Source organism: Amblyomma maculatum, chromosome 4, assembly GCF_055883805.1.
Source record: "Amblyomma maculatum isolate TAMU_Amacu chromosome 4, ASM5588380v1, whole genome shotgun sequence".
Taxonomy (NCBI): Eukaryota; Metazoa; Arthropoda; class Arachnida; order Ixodida; family Ixodidae; genus Amblyomma; species Amblyomma maculatum.
The window spans coordinates 53,972,586-53,988,453 of record NC_139347.1 but is presented as its reverse complement, the minus strand read 5'-3'; the positions used below and the strand labels follow the sequence as shown (position 1 = coordinate 53,988,453).

Sequence of the window (15,868 nt, the reverse complement as noted above, 5' to 3'; positions counted from 1 at the left end):
CAGCGAAACATTTACTATGGGTTCCCTTACCACTTTTCCTCACGGAGCTGTTCAAGCGTCTAGAAAGACGACAAGGTACACTTATACTGCGCCTTTTCATCCCTTGTAACCTCCTCCTCCTCCTCCTCTTGATGAAGGAGGGTGTGAATTCTTTTTTTGTCTGGCGGAGTTTGTAAGACTTTGCAGTTCAAGGGAGTCGAACCTGTGCCATGTTCCTGTTCTATGAAAAACTGTTTCTGTCTATTACGCTCAAGTTGTTTCTGTGTTAATCTTCGTCAGAATCACCTGAACTCCAAAACGGACAGGCGGAAAAGGTTCAACATACCTCCAACAGGTCCTTTTTTTCCTAAAGGAGAGAGAGAAAGAAAAGAACAATAAAGACCAATGAGTTCAGACTCAAAATTATTATCGTTCGGCAAAAGACGAAAGAAAGTGGCAATAAATGTGGGCGATCGCCATAGGTAAGCAGTAGAAAAAATGGCGTGATTGTTCCTTTACTCAATCAGCGGCAAAGTAGCACACATTTTCGTGAACCGAAATTCTTAGAAAAGAAAAACAGGCTTCTTGAGCAATAGAGATGGCTTAGCACAGCAATAACAGTGTTGCCAGACATAAAAAAATGAAAACCAGGTGAACCACGCTAACATATAGGTGGGTTAACTAATTTATATGTTAAGATTAAACTATTACAGTTTAGGCGCTTCATTGAAATTGTAAATTGGTAGTCGGCCAATTGTGATAGCCATTTAATTCTCTCTCATTTTTGAAGGCACGATTTTCTTTGACGCTGCGGCTCAAGACATTTCGCTCGCCGAGCACTCTTATGTCGAAAAGCTCGGTTCCTTGGCGCTTGTGGAAAAAAAAAAAAAAAAAAAAAAAAAGCCCACCGCGACGCGTCACACCACTAAACAAGCTTTATGCCATGCTTGTCAAAGGAAGCTATGGCTTGTCTGTCTCTCCTACTCTGAGGTGCACCTCTTCGTTCCTTTTTGGGAGAGAGGTCATACATGTGATCCGTGCGCCGAGGAGTGCCGTGAAATGGAAGGCTCTTAGTGAGCGCCGAAAACACGTGCGTGCGAACCCCAACATTTGTTGCTCCGTAGACGTTTTCGAAATGAAGAAAAAAAAATGGTGAGAATATTACTAACAGCTAAAAATCACTAGATACAAAACTCGGTGCCTAACTGCAATAGCTTAAACGTCAACTATTACAAATTCGAAAAACTCTTACTAGTTAACGTGATAAGCATTTCTTTTTTCGATGTTCGTCAGCACTGGATAGTTACCAACTCATAAAAACCCTCTATATATTTTAGAGTGCCACCATTTAAATATTTATGCTCCATTTTCGCCACGAAACGCATATATATTATGCAAGCATTGTTTTTCAGAGCTCTCCTGTGGAGCTTCTGAGCAGTGAAATACAAAACAAATTTTAAACACTTGTTCTGATAAGGGCTGCCGATAATACGACATGAAGTTGTAATATGCGTGTAGGTATGGCGACATTATGCGTGCGAAAGAAGTGTGCTAGCCGCTTCCTTGAAGCGTTTGGACAAGAGGTCTCTGTTTGAGGAACTGCTACTGGGCGCTTGGCAGGACAAGGGGAAGGGGAAGGGTATCCAGGCAGTGCGTGCTCTTTGCCGTTTTTTGTGCGCCAGCGGACTTGATTCGCGCTAGTAAAGCAAGCTACTGTGCCTGTATATGTATTTCATATGCCTTCTCCCACATCGTCACCCATCATGATCTTCTTTCTTGTCTCCTTCCCCTTCCCCAGTGCAGAGTAGCAGGCCAGATTTGAATTATTCCGGCCAACCTCTCTGACTTTTCCTTTCAATAAATCCATCTGTCTAATTATGTTTGGTGAGACGCCTCTTCTCCCGTTCTTCCTCTCGCAGAATTTTGGTATTCGCCGTACTTAATCTCCAAAGAAGCGCTTTGCATTGTTACTACATCTCTGCGTTCTTCACCGAGAGGCTTCCCACAACTACTCTCAAGAGAACTCGGAAGAAATGTCGAATTAACGTGGGCTCTATTTCTGAAAAGGTCCCATTCTGTTAGCAAACGAACAAGTCGAACACAAGGCGAGGAAGAGGCAAACGAAAACAGAGCCTTTCTCGCGCTTGTCACGAATTTTGCTTCATTTCAATCGAGATTTATTTACCCTCACAATTAAGAAGTTAGTTTTCTACTGACGCATGGGTAACGTTACGTACAAGACCAAGTTTTAAAGAATCCCGCCGGGGTGGCGCAGTGGTTACGGCGCTCGACTACTGTTCCCAAGGACGCGGGATCGAATCCCGGCCTCGGCGGCCGCTTTTCGATGGAGGCGAAAAGCAAGGTGACCGTGTGCTGTGCGATGTCAGTGCACGTTGAAGAACCCCAGGTGGTCGAAATTTCCGGAGTCCTCCACTACGGCGTCTCTGACAGACTGAGTCGCTTTGGGACGTTAAACCCCACAAACCAAACCAAACCAAACCAAACCAAATTTTAAAGAAGTTCTTATCTAAACTAACGTGTATTATACAAAATCTCAGTGAAGAGCTTAAGCTGATTATTCCCGAATGTGGCATAGCTTCCCCCATGGAAACAGCTTATATGTAAGACGAATTATGCAAACGGTCCCATCGAAAATTCGATGCAATTAGCCAGCCGTCGATAGTAGAAACAAGACCAGCAGCAATACAACATTCGGCGCATTCTCAGCTTCAACGTAAATGAATCTAAACGGCTGCGCAAGAAGCCATATCGTCAACTATACATCAAGCAGATTCGTTAGTTAACCTCTTAATTAAGGAGGCCAAATCTTAGGTCGCCAAGGCACTCCACAAGAGAAAGGTTGCGGCGATATCCGGTTCCGACACACGCTTGCTATCGGTCATGGCGTTGGTGCGGTCAGGCGCTTTGCCAAAATTTCCGATATCTTCAACGTACAGGAGCAGATAACAAACTCGCGTGCGTAGGTCGGCTTGCGACGCATTTTATTCGATGCTCGGTACTTCGTACTTTTTTTTTCTTTATCAATGACAATAAAAATCTCAGTGATAATTGTCCACCCCGTCTGTTCGTGAGTTAGGTTATTCAGTTTGCAACCGTGTGGATTAACACCTATTCTACGGGCTCTAATTATGATACTTCGCTAGCAAAATTGCTGAAATGGATTTTAGCTAGCGCTCTAAATTAGGGATAATTTACGGATATTGGTTTATTTCCTGCCGGACCTTTCGAAAGGAAAGTATAGGTCATATATATGAAGACAGTAACAGGAAGCTTGGGGGGAATAGATAACAGCGCGCTGAAATTGCGCCTGCCTATTTTTTTAATTTTTACGCCACGAATATACAGCCCACTGTAAAGTGATTTTGTCAGCTTACACGCTCATGTTTTGAGAACAATCCCCGAAATTCGGCACTTTGGCAGGGCTTTGGCGCTTTGGCTGACTAAGCTCGCACCTGCCCCTGTACCAGCTCAGAAAATTATGTTCATTACGTTTTCTGCCACATCAACATGTTATCTCAAAGGAACCCTCTCAGAAAATATTCTTCCACTCTAAAAGTCCGTCTTCATAATTTATTTGCACTAAATAGCACGATTTTTCTTTTTACTTGTTTTCCCGGCCTTAAGTACAGCTCTATAACCTTCTCTCTTTCTCTCTCTCTCTCTCTCTGCAGTTTAAATTGCTTCACACTTGCTGTTTCCTTTTCTTTACTGGGATTCAACTTGCGTATGAATGGCGAATACATTGGCTGCGCACGCATTCTTTGTTTTCTTCATGTTTCTCCGACGTCCTTCAAAACGAATTTCGCACCGAGCTTCTCTCGTGGATATAAACTCGCTGAAAGTGATTGCACTGCCTGCTTCCATAGATAGCTACTCGTTTCGCGCATATATCTGGACGATGACACTGCCACTAACAGGCAGAACATTAACAAAACCTTACGTTCATTTCCCTTCTCGCTTTGCAAGAACATCCACCTGTCTCCTCTATACCAATCCTCGAATCTCATTTTCCTGACTTCCGCTTTCTGCTCGTGCGAACGTATGCTTGATATTATGGCTGCTACGGCGGCAAGTGTGTAAGTTAATAATTTAAGAGGCTCTGTGATTTTTCTTATTGATCCATCCTTACTCTATGCAACGCCTGACAGGCGTTCTAAGAGGTTCCTTAAACGTCTTTTACTGCTGAATTACTCTGATATACTCTTGGAATCCCTTTTAGCTTCTGCCCAATTTTGTTGCGTAGCCACACGATCAGCTTCGTGCGCAGGAAGGCAGAACACTTTGGAAGGAATTTGACCCCTGAAGCCACTTGTACACAATCTGCACGATGAACGGAACACGCCGCAGTGGCTCAGGGTTTTGGCGTTCGACTGCTGAGCTCAGGCCGCGGTATCAATTTCAGTAGCGACCACCTCATTATAATGCAGGCGAAATGCAAAAACGTCGGAATGCTGTGATGTTACTGCATTTAAAAAACCACAAGAGGTCTAAATTAATGACAACCACCAGAAAAGCGTGCCTCATAGCCCTTATTAATTATTATTATTATTATTATTATTATTATTATTATTATTATTATTATTATTATTATTATTATTATTATTATTATTATTATTATTATTATTATTATTATTATTATTATTATTATTATTATTATTATTATTATTATTATTATTATTATTATTATTATTGGCGAATAAATGAAGAAATGCTTGTCTGAGATCACCACAAATTTGCTTTGTCCAGTAGTTACAAAAACATTTTCTTTGCTTTCTTTTAGTTGAGTTTACGTCATTCAGCACCGAACACAGAGTCTCTGCGAGTGCAGGACCATTAATACATAAAGAAAACGTGCTTGAAGTGTCTTACCCAAGATGCTCGGTGGGCCTTCAAAACCGTCCACGGCAGTCGCGTCAGCTGAAATATGAACGCACGTTAGTGAACGTAAGGCTTGTATGCGTTGGTATGCAACAATTTCCGCCACAATCCCATCCCCTTTCTTCAATCAACAGGCTTCAAATACAGAGAAAAATAAATCTGATATGCTACCCACTTCGAAGACTTTCCCGACCACTGTACCGAGAAACATACTGGCGCAGTACCCAGTCTTATGCTACAACTACTATTCAAGACAAATGTCACTATACCGGTGGATTCGGGCAATCGAGAGCGCGTCGCCAGGAGCAAAATAAAAACCGTATAGCCTCGCAGCAGAATATAGCGCTACAGCGCAAGGAACTTCGGGATTCTATATAGGCGCGACAAACCGATATCGCAGGGCCAGTGTACGTACATAGACACACCTTATGACACACGTTACTCTAGGGCGCATGCGTCAGCTGATAGTTTCTGTGGTACCCAGAATAAAGAGGCGAGTTGCGGCTCGAACTCTACTGTTCTGAGACACGCACTCGCGTTTATCTCTTGATGAGATTATTTTATTTTTTATTAATTATCATTATTAATTAGTATAATCATTAACAATTATTTTGTGCGGATAATTTCATTGCACAGAATCAAATGCATTGTCGCTCCGTGTGACAACCAAATCAGAACCAGATTTCACGTTTAAGCTTCGTTCATGGATCTTGAGCTATATGTGTAAGCTTGCCTTGGAGGCACAAGGTAAAAAAACAAGGAAGAAAAAAGAACAGCTGGGTGGCGGATTTTAGCTTTTGTTTTTCTTGACGTTTCCTGCTTACCTATACGCTCTGCTCTGGTCCTATAATATTTCCGCAATGCTAGTTATTTACTGGGGCCGCCATGCGATCGGGTTCGGTTGCAATGATAGGCGCCCGCTTGTTTTCGTCTTCTCCCCGCTCTCGCAGCTAATCGAGCCAATGAGTAGAGCCTCAATAGCCTGATAGACTGACGCTAATCGTAAAGCTCTGCCTTACGTTCTGCCGGCTTTCGGTGACATTTTGGGGGAGCAGCTGGGTGTTCCCCCACGAACGAAGAGCTCGCAGGAGCCGCCAACACCCAGCTACACCCCTGTTCGTATGACGAGCAGCCGCGTGAGAGGCATATTTATCTCCAGAGTGCGGTCCCCTCGCCACACCAACTAGCTACGGCCATTTCGACAAACCAGACAGTCCAGCTGTTTGTGAGGATATAACCTCAAGTCCATCTACATCAATCTCTCGCGCACATTGCAGCTGTAACGCGCAATAAGCGCAGAAAACATTAGACTGATGCGCCTACTTCTTCCTTAATAATCGCTTTGGGTTTTCCCATCCTCATCTGAGACACTGATATATACGTGGAGGGTGTCTAATTGTCCGTGACCTACGTTTCGCGCTCGAAAGCACGCGCACTTACGAAAGCGAAGTATATCTAGCGTCGCGGAGATGTGCCATTTCTTTAATGCGTATGCAAATGACGGTAGCCTATGGGATAGCCCAGTCGGGGAATGCGCACAAGGCTACTTCAGTGGGACTCTTCCACGAAGTGACGACATCGGTGTACACGATCGAGTGTGTATACAGTCTGTCTTCGCTTATCGTGTAGATCCTGTTTTAGATTATAGTTACGACTTAGTACAGAAAAATGAAATGATTCAGAACGGGTAATATTTGTCGCTCGGGTAGCTATTTCAGTGCCAACTTGACAATGAGGATACCGAAAACTATCATTGTCCGTCGGACTAACACACAGAACTCTTAGGATAATATGGAACGGGCATATCCATAAAGCGCGAAAGCGCGCGCGCTCCGGGTCGTTATATGAGAGGTCGAATACACGACCAATTTTAGGAAGACATCTCGTGCGACCGTCGCTAGGCCTGTTGGCAACCGGCCGTGTACATGTGTGTCATTTCTCTATTGTCATAATTTAGATATACTTATTTGTTTTACAGATTATCCATAAACTAGCCTGTACTCCTCGTTTCCTTTCATCTATATATCCTTCGAAATTGAGACAAAAACTACTGCACGTATCGAACAATAATGCCCAGCGGGCAGCAACCGTGTATCATTACATTCTAATCTGAGTCGTTTTGGCACGCTAAACCCCCAAATCAAATCATTACACTCTAAATACACAAACATACGTACTTTTGTCGTTAATCTTCGATCTCTCGGTATTAGTACAATTTCTAATTATATTCATTTATTCTGCGAGTTTTATGTGCGGCTTCTCTTCATACATTAACATCATCCACACACCACTGCATTTCAAGAGCATTTCAGATATGATTGCAGCATCTACATAAATAATTGGTCACGGTCTCTTTCATGGGTACACTCTCAACTCGACCGTTTTAAATTCACTTGCACAGTCTCTCAACCTTTGTCCTGCAAATGGGCGTGCTGTGAAAATCAGTAATAACAACCAACTCAGGACATGCGCAAAGCGAACATATATTTGTTCCATGTGACAATTTTGCTCTAGGCTGGCGCTCTCGACTGCCCCCGTTCGACCACCGGAAGTTGTGAACATGTGCCGCGTCGCGGTATAATTCTGTGCATCGCCTTATATGCCGCGTGATCAGCTGGGGAGAGCGAGCATGTTTGTAAACACGTGCCTCTCATCCTGCCTGCTGCCAAAATATTTACTTTTGATAAATATTTCAACGGTTATTCGAATACCGCTCAGCCAAATAGCGTGCCTCCAGTGCATGCAATTGTACACTAAACGCACTTTGTGAAGGGCGTTCGTTTAGTGCACATACATTGGACACCTTTCAGACAAAGTTGTTTCCCTGACGAACAGTCGTTGGTTCATGTGGCACTAATTGAATATCTTTTTGCGATTCCGTTTCGGCACTGTCCGAGCAGCTTTAGGCTTTAATCTTTTCCAGCTCTGCACAGAGTTACAGAGACGCAGCACACTGGTTGGTGGTGCTTGATGGTGCGCTCGTGAGTGGTTGCGGCATGCGGTTAGACGTGTGTAAGAGAGAATGTGAGAGGAGAGAATATCGTGCACGACAGCGTGCGTGTAATACGTGCTTCGCTGTGCCCTCATGGGATGTATCGAAGCGCCAGAGACGATGTCGGGGGCTGCGGCGTTGTTGCAGGCAGCGGAGGCGGCGGCGGGAGCCACGGTTCCGACCGGCAGTGCGAAGGGGGAGAAGAGTTCAAGATGCGGGGAGGGAGAGGAAGGGAGGAGAAGAGAGAGAAAGGAAGGGAAACAGTAGTGAGGAAAAGGAGGAGGAGGAGAGAGAAGAAGAAGAAGAGGTTAGGTTACCGTGACCCTCGTAGATATAAGCGATATGCAGCGGAGCGACGGGCGGTGGGTCTTGAAGCGTTTCCTGATACGTACGGTAGCCCTCGAGGAACTGGCTCACGAAGTCGGTCAGGTTCTGTACACCCCGCATTCGGAAGAGCAGAGATTCCGGAATCTGCAAAAAGGACGTGCATGGGAGCGTCAAAGAAGGGAAAGGAGGGCAGCAGCGCACCTCGAGAGGGGAGCCACTAGGTAGATAAGGCACTCAAAACGGTGCACCACATATAGCGGAAGTCGGGGTATAGTTTGAGCACCACTTACACCTCCCCGCAAGTGTCGTTAAAAAAGAAAGAAACGCGGCAAAGAACTTCCTGCGTCACGTGTGGATAGCTAACTGTACTCTTACCTTACTGCACGCTTTTTTAGTGGCGCAGAACGTGTAATAAAGGTCTTCTAACATGTGCGCGCCTTTGCGTGCTGCCGCGAATTAGGTGCAGCGGTATCCCGTCGCCTTGAGCGGTAAGTGTACGCTGCACAGGTCGAGTGTCAGTGGATGGCCTTTGAGATACCCCCTCTTCGCTCGTCTTCTTAGCAACACGTGGTTGTTTTGGGCTTTGTAACCTGTTTTCCTCGGGAGAACGATGTTAGTCGTTCAGATCACGTGCTTCGTGTTCGCGATTTGCGGAAGAATTAAGTGTGGCCCCTACGACAACAATGGGCTACAAAAAAAAAAAAAAAAAATGCGGGCTTGAAAGAGTCTCTCATAAGAACAAGAAGCGCAGCTTGCTACGAGAGGCAATTTAGTGCTCCCTCATTGTTCATGCGAAGCGCGTAGGAAGAGTTCCTTGTCGTGCGCGCATGTTTGTGCTCGTTTCAAATTAAAAAGAAAAAAAGAAAAGAAAAGAAACGTTGGTGGGAGACAAGTGACAATAAAATAGCATTCAAGCTTGAAATTTTTAAGCGCTGTCGCTTGACATCTCTAGTTTACATTCAGTTTTTCCGTGTGCGCGTTAAGTGGGGCTGTGTTCTTGGTTAGAGTAATTTGAACACAAACACCTCGCACACCTGTTTATTCATGCTCATATTACAATGTATTTGATACTTAATATTTCCTTTTGAACTGTGAAACTTCTCATAATGCTATAGCTTTCTTTTGTTAATAGCTGAGCTCTGGCTAATGAGTCCTTACCAGCTTTCTTTTATTTACCACCACCGATACTTTGTGAGAATCCAGCCACGCTAAGGTATAAATAACTACATGGTCATCAGCGTCACACGCATTAAATGGGCCTGTGATACGAGGCGATTTCACCGCTCTATCATTTTTTTTTAAAGCAAATTATTTTGGCCAAGTGAGGGAGCACATAGAAGGTGACAGTAACCGGTACTTAACGTGTACTCAGGGGTTCGTTGCTTAGTACGCCGAATTTCCAGCTACATTCAATAGAGTTGTCCTATCACATATATCAGTTACCATCACTTCGGAAACCAGCTGCTAGCAGAAAAAGTGCACATGTGCAATGGCCGATATTCGCTTCCATGATCAACAACAAAAAAAAAAAAAAACTGATTTTGAGGAAACGAAAGGAGCAGAAAAATGGGGAGCGTGTAATGTATCACTTCTAGATGGACACCTCAATCGCACCGCAAGGGAAGGGAGGAATTTGAAAGAGAGAAAGAGAGAGAGAGAGAGGTTCCGTCATAGAGGGCTGAGAAATAGTTTCTACCCCATGGGAATCCTTATCATCACGCAGTACACGGACACCTTTTTGAGTCTCTCCTTCACCTAAATGCGGGTTCCGCCGGTGGCCGGGGTTGTGTCATGAGGCGTGTGTTCGCAAGACATGTGCATGGTTTAAAAATATTCATTCCTTTCATGGCACACTGCTCTTGCCAAACTAAAGAAATACCTTCCCTACCTTCTTGAAATGCCCGGATATACGCGTGTGGATACATAATGCCATCGTTACAAATATTATCGGCGGAAGTGTAACCCTTCTGAGCAACGAACCTAATCTCAGTTCGAGCCAACATTACTGCACTTGCAACGTATTGTGTGTTTATTCATACTTCTTGAAATATTAATTATTCGACTCTGGAAGCATTGATTTGCGAATGTGCGGCGTTTTAACCTCAACTTTAAATTTACAGGATTACTCTTAAAAAGACTGCTTAAGAGCTGGGAATGCGAAAGTCTTTCTATGTTCCGCTCATTTGCTGTTCCCTGCCGCATGAAACTGTTATGCCGTGTCGTTTTGCGCCAACCTCGCTAGATGGCGCAACGCGTGTGTAACGTGAAGTGACGTTATTGTGACATAAGATGCATTGTCTCTGTTCTTTCTTTTTATTTTGCATGGGCAGATTTCGAAACGCTTTCGTTGCCCGCCATAACCTGTATTCTCGGACAGACTTGTTAATTTTTTATCACTTTTTGATCATTTTTATCTGTTTTTTTTTCTTACAGACACTGTGGCCCTTTCCTTCTGCGCCCTCCAGCGCCCTTATACGCTAGAAAAAGGCATTGCAAACGTTCTCCTACGCAGTTTTCGGGGCGTTGTCGTTCGCGCGTTCGTCAAGGGAGCGGAAGGATGATGGTTCGATTCCCTGCAGTGTTAAGTGTTCGTGCACGCACATTTTTGGCGTAAAGTTCCTGTCTACGCCACTCTGAGCCAAGAAAGGCTTACTTTAGAAATAAATGTACCATGACCTCCTGCTAATATACAGAAGAGCATCCGATTTTGCTGTGATGCAGTCCGGCACACCTACCGCACTTCTTTGCATAATAGCCCCATTTTCCGACCTCCTCCTCACAACTAATGGCTGATTATTGACTGAAAACATATTAACACGAAATCTTACAGCATGCCGGTAACCCCCTAGTCCTGAGTAGAATGGCCACCCGCTGCTCTTTTGATGGGTTTGTAACGAGGCCGACAATGGGTGTGAATTGGCAAGCCCAAGCCATGTGGTATAAGTTAGCTATCTTTCCATAGTGCAGGCACTACGGACAGTACACTTAGGGGCACCACTGATCTAACCTAGCTGGTGTTGGGCATGCGTTTGTTTTTAGTCTCCCATCCTCTTCCGAGGTATTATTGATGTGGCGTTGGGTATGCTTGCATAGCTGTACAGAAGAGCACGGCCGTGCCCATGAGCAGAAAAAAAAAAAAGGAATAAAAGATATGGCGCTGACTTAAAAGAAGTCTTTATAATACGGAGTCTGTGGTGAACTTAAAAAGAATTCCACTGTTTTTGATAAGTTTTGTTAATTAGCAAAGGGGTGAACATGTACTATTGTCAAAAGTGTAAAGCCCAGGAGATCTGCTTATGCGTCGTGTAGTGGCGCTGATTTAGTAGAGTATTAGTAGATCATCATAGAGGGTAGGACAAAAATTCGTCTTACCATCGAGAGGTTTGGAACACTGGAAATACATTACAAGCCGCACGAAGTAGCTGAGAAGCGAACCCTCTGGTGCTCTACATTTTTCACAAAGACTACGCAAGTGCGTTCGTTATGCGTGGTATTACGGCAAACGCCTTTTAGATATGTACTAAAGGACTCAAGGGGCTAAGATCATGGAAGACGAGAATTACAAGAAATACCGGCAGTTACACAATGCTGTTAACATACCGGCAAAACTATGCATTTTGTGATTTACTTTCGCGCCGTTTAGTCTCAGCGGTCAGGACACACAGTTGCCGTCACGGCGCTATAGCTCTCAACACAGAGACTTCAATCACGTTTCGATAAAGGCGAAACGCAAAAGGAGCACACGTACCGTGCGATGTCAGTGCACGCTATACAACCTTAGGTGGTATAAATCTCCCAGAGCCCTCCTTCACATTGTCCCTCATAACCGACGTCACTTTAATACGTTAAACCCCAAATATACCATGCATACCAGGTGCGACACATGCTGTGGACGTGGCCAGCCACGGCTTCTGTGCGAAAACACTTCCCCAGGGAGGTGGGCCTGCGGTGGAATCACCAATGTAACCAAGAAAAATGGAACACGGACAATCGTAACCCGTGTGACTAAGTAAAGAAAGCATGCTACCGGACTAATTGGTGTTGCATACCGTTTCCACTAACTTCGTAAATTAGCGCCAAAACCGGACGATGAACAGAAGAGAAGACACAAAAGACGTTAAGCAGAGCTAGTGGATGTTTATCGTGCCTATCCCTCGTCCAGGCTTTTGAGCTAACTTGTTCATATCAGTATGTGACTATCTGGACAAAATGAGTCTTCACACTTTCCTCTTTCTATTACATTCCGTTCCCCCCTTCCACACTGTATCTTGCAGCACATTTCCCGAATAACCAACTAATTAGGTTATGCGTAAAATTTGTTTGTACGAAACCCAAACTACCAATATAATTTTGTTCACGATTTCGTTTATAACACCAACATCGCTAATTTATTCACAGTAATTGAAACCGAAGTAAAAAAAAAAAAAAGCCTAGAATACAGGCTTTATTCGTGTTTTATTTCGTCGTGCCTAATGATATAATCCTGCATGCACTTGCGGCCAACTTCAAGAGATTATGCATTAAGAAATGATTCGATGAGGCTGAGCGGCCATATGCAGATTTTCGCGATAAGCAGAGCATTGAGGTCGCATTAAATATGAAATGTCGAAGCTACAAATAGACGTGCAACACCGTGGTCTGTACAGGTCACAGGCAAAGTTCGAGTGACAGGAGAATTCAGCTGCCTTACAAAGCGACATTTAATAGAGGGACGGAAGCTTTAAAAGCACATGGCACAACACAGCAAGGTCGAAATGTCGACTGCCCAGCTTGCGCACGGACGCAGGGCTGACATTTCCTACCGACGCACTCGGGTTTCTGTTCTTCGTCACTTGACGATATAACATAACTCTAACCGCGTGCGAGCGTGAGTGCGGACGTGCGTGATATCATTACCGCACGACCGGCCGTGAGGTGCGAACACAGCCGGGGCGCACTGGCAGCTTTGTCACGCGACCGAACGCGCCGCCACTCCGCGGGTAATGCCGAAAACGGAAACGGCACCAAAACGAAATGGAGCACCACGTCAATATGGCTACTTACACCCACGACGCGTGTGGCTCTACGTTACAGCCAAGCGCGGAAAAGGCACTGCATGGCTATCGGGAGAAATCGATGCCAAATGCCCTGCTTTTTCCCCTTCTGTGTAGGCAAATAGTCATTCTCTGCGTCGAATAACTGAACGAGCCTTGAAGCAGTTCACCATGCAGGAAATTGTCGCGGCGAACAACGCAAGCCACCAGAGGCACGAACTTTACAGCTCTCGATCAAGTCCCTCTTGCACATGTAAAGAAACAAAACAAGCGATTAAAATTCGGAAGACCATGTCTGCAAACTCTCATTTGGACAACTGAATGCGCAACAAATGAAAGCGGATGATTGTTGCATTTGACAAAAACAACTCTCCCAAGTGCGCGTTCGACTAGCGCTTATTTGTACTCGCGACCACAGTTATATTTCTAGTTAGGTGCGTCAAAACGAGGCTGAAAGATATGTCCTAGTTATGCTGGAACTATAGGTATTGGGCTCAGCCAAAATTTCGCTCTCCAGAGCGAGGACAGAAGGGCTATGGTGAGCTCCCACAGTGCAATTTCCATTTTACTACACTCCTGACGAGGTAAAAAAAAAGCGCAGTTAAAAAAAAAATGTTTTTGAAAAGCAGATGAATCTGCCTACGTCAACGATGGATGTGCGCAGTTTCTACTGCCACTGAAAAATCGTTCGTTTTCAATGGAAAAGGTGGTATATGTATGTGCAAGCTTATTTATAAACAGCTATATCAGAAAAGGGATGCAGACATGTCTTTTTTGTTAAATTTTGTTGAGATAGCAGCCCTAGACATTTACAGACCATCCCCTTTTCCTTATCAATGTCTCTGCGTACAACGCCATATTTACTGGGATGCCGTTGCAGCTTTGCTATTGGCGAATTTCACACCGGCATCTTCTTTTGCACACGCTCATTCCGACAAGCGCTTGCGCTCAGTGAAGATGTATATAGGCAATCGCGAGATGTGTTATAGAGGTAAGCCAATACCACGCCTCTTCTTTGCACCGCAAAGTCACTTCATGCGATAGCGCACATGTCCACGTATTCTTTCTCAACACTTCCATACACCGCAGAATATACCTTACTATCGCTTTGCCGGAGCACGTGATAAGAGTCCTCAAGCTGTGCTTACTCCGCGATAAGCGGGGAAAGAAAGGCTTGCAATCACGTCATGTGAAACAGAATCCACACTATCGGCTCTATTCAGCCCTCTTTTCGGTTAGCCGCATGCGATAACTGAAGCGTTATACACGGCTTCTCTGTATGATTCGGTTCGGTTTATATAGCTTATGCTATAACCTATAACTCACTATAACTGCTATAACTCGTGCTATGAGGGATGCTGTAGCGGCGGCGTCTCAAAATTCTGACCGCCTGAGGCACTTTCATGTGCGCTGATGTCGAGACTGCTAACTCTCACACGTGGTGAATGTTCTCTGAGAAAAGCGCTTCTTGTTACACAGGAGAATTAGGTCAATGTGTGAGCGCAGTGCCTCAAGGAGGAAGCAAGCTCAAAGCGGGGAAAAAAATGAAAAGAAAGAAGAATATTAAATGAAAAGCGGAAGGAAAAACAACGCGCCGATGGTGGGAGTAGAACCCACGACCTCCGAATATCTCCGGTTCGTACGCTCTGTGTGAGAAACCGAATGGCGTGAAAGTTCACCGAACCGTCACAGGAGCCAACTCGGGGAAAACCGCGTAACGCCTCCGCTTCTGGTGTTCCTAAATTTGAAATGTGCAACAGTAATCTAACATCTCATGAACGTAAAAATTAGCCCCCGCAACTGGTTCCTTCTTTCTCTCCTTCCCCAAATCCCTTCCCCACGAAGAGTAGCAAATCAGCGAATTTTAATACCGGCTGCATTCTTTGTTTCGTCATTAAAAAAAAAGACTCTTTTTCTCTCTGGGCCTAAACTGCGGAGCGATTTTTTAAGGCGGTAGTGGCAACGTTTAGCTCTATAACTTTTTCTAGTTAGGCAAGCTTGCCGTTCGGGGAGCTAGTGGATATTTAATCGGAGGTCATTGCACTTAGTGAGGTATACAGAAGAACGCCTTCGATTCTGAACCTTAGCAGTCCTGCTGGCATTGCGTAACCAGGGCGCAGGATAGCCGCATCAAATAATTCCCATCAGTTTTGTATGTGGCCCACATATAAAACTGATGGGAATTATTTGAAGCTACATTGGACTAGTTGGATAAGATTTGGAAGTTTGCGGAGTTAAGGCGACTACAGCTGCCCTGCAGTGGCATATAGTCCAGCTGATGATGACGATGATGATGTTCATAATGATGACGATGCTGATGATGAATCTTCTAATAAAACTTTTGAAGCTCTTCTGACTGCTTTTGATGGGTGTTTTAAAGGAAGACGCCACTGGCATATGGCTACATAATTTATTTCAAGTACAGCGGGGGTAAGATATACTGTTCTGAACATGCTAACGGGAGTGGTATGAGCTCATCGGTGCTTGCAAACATGTCGGGCATCCAGAGGACTCAGGTCTCACATGATGATTACATTTATCTTGAAACCAAGGAAAAATGGAACAAAACTTGATTTTTTTGCGATGTGGATCGGGTCCAAATTTTTGCCTCGGTGTCTTTTTTTTTTTCTTTTTTTTT

General features: G+C 44.5%; 1 protein-coding gene and 1 long non-coding RNA gene across 7 annotated transcripts in view; one reads left to right on the top strand and one right to left on the bottom strand.

Moving 5' to 3' along the window:
- LOC146191057 (uncharacterized) overlaps positions 1 to 11,364 on the top strand; it is a 63,998-nt gene extending 52,634 nt beyond the window's left edge. Inside the window, exon 3 of the long non-coding RNA XR_014706599.1 lies at positions 10,631 to 11,364. This is a non-coding gene — a long non-coding RNA (uncharacterized LOC146191057). The remainder of the gene's footprint in view (positions 1 to 10,630) is intronic.
- The window catches only part of LOC146191056 (uncharacterized), an 87,761-nt gene that overhangs the window by 38,738 nt on the left and 33,155 nt on the right, over positions 1 to 15,868 (bottom strand). Inside the window, exons 2-6 of one of the 6 annotated variants that reach the window (XM_084601493.1) lie at positions 12,069 to 12,140; positions 8,263 to 8,341; positions 7,950 to 8,000; positions 4,870 to 4,917; positions 326 to 346 (exon numbers count right to left, since the gene is read on the bottom strand). In XM_084601493.1, the coding sequence (XP_084457619.1) occupies positions 326 to 346; positions 4,870 to 4,917; positions 7,950 to 8,000; positions 8,263 to 8,341; positions 12,069 to 12,140 (271 nt within the window). Of the gene's footprint in view, positions 1 to 325; positions 347 to 4,869; positions 4,918 to 7,949; positions 8,001 to 8,187; positions 8,342 to 12,068; positions 12,141 to 15,868 lie in introns of all 6 variants that reach the window. The other 5 variants (XM_084601496.1, XM_084601495.1, XM_084601498.1 and 2 more) reach the window with 5 other exon arrangements.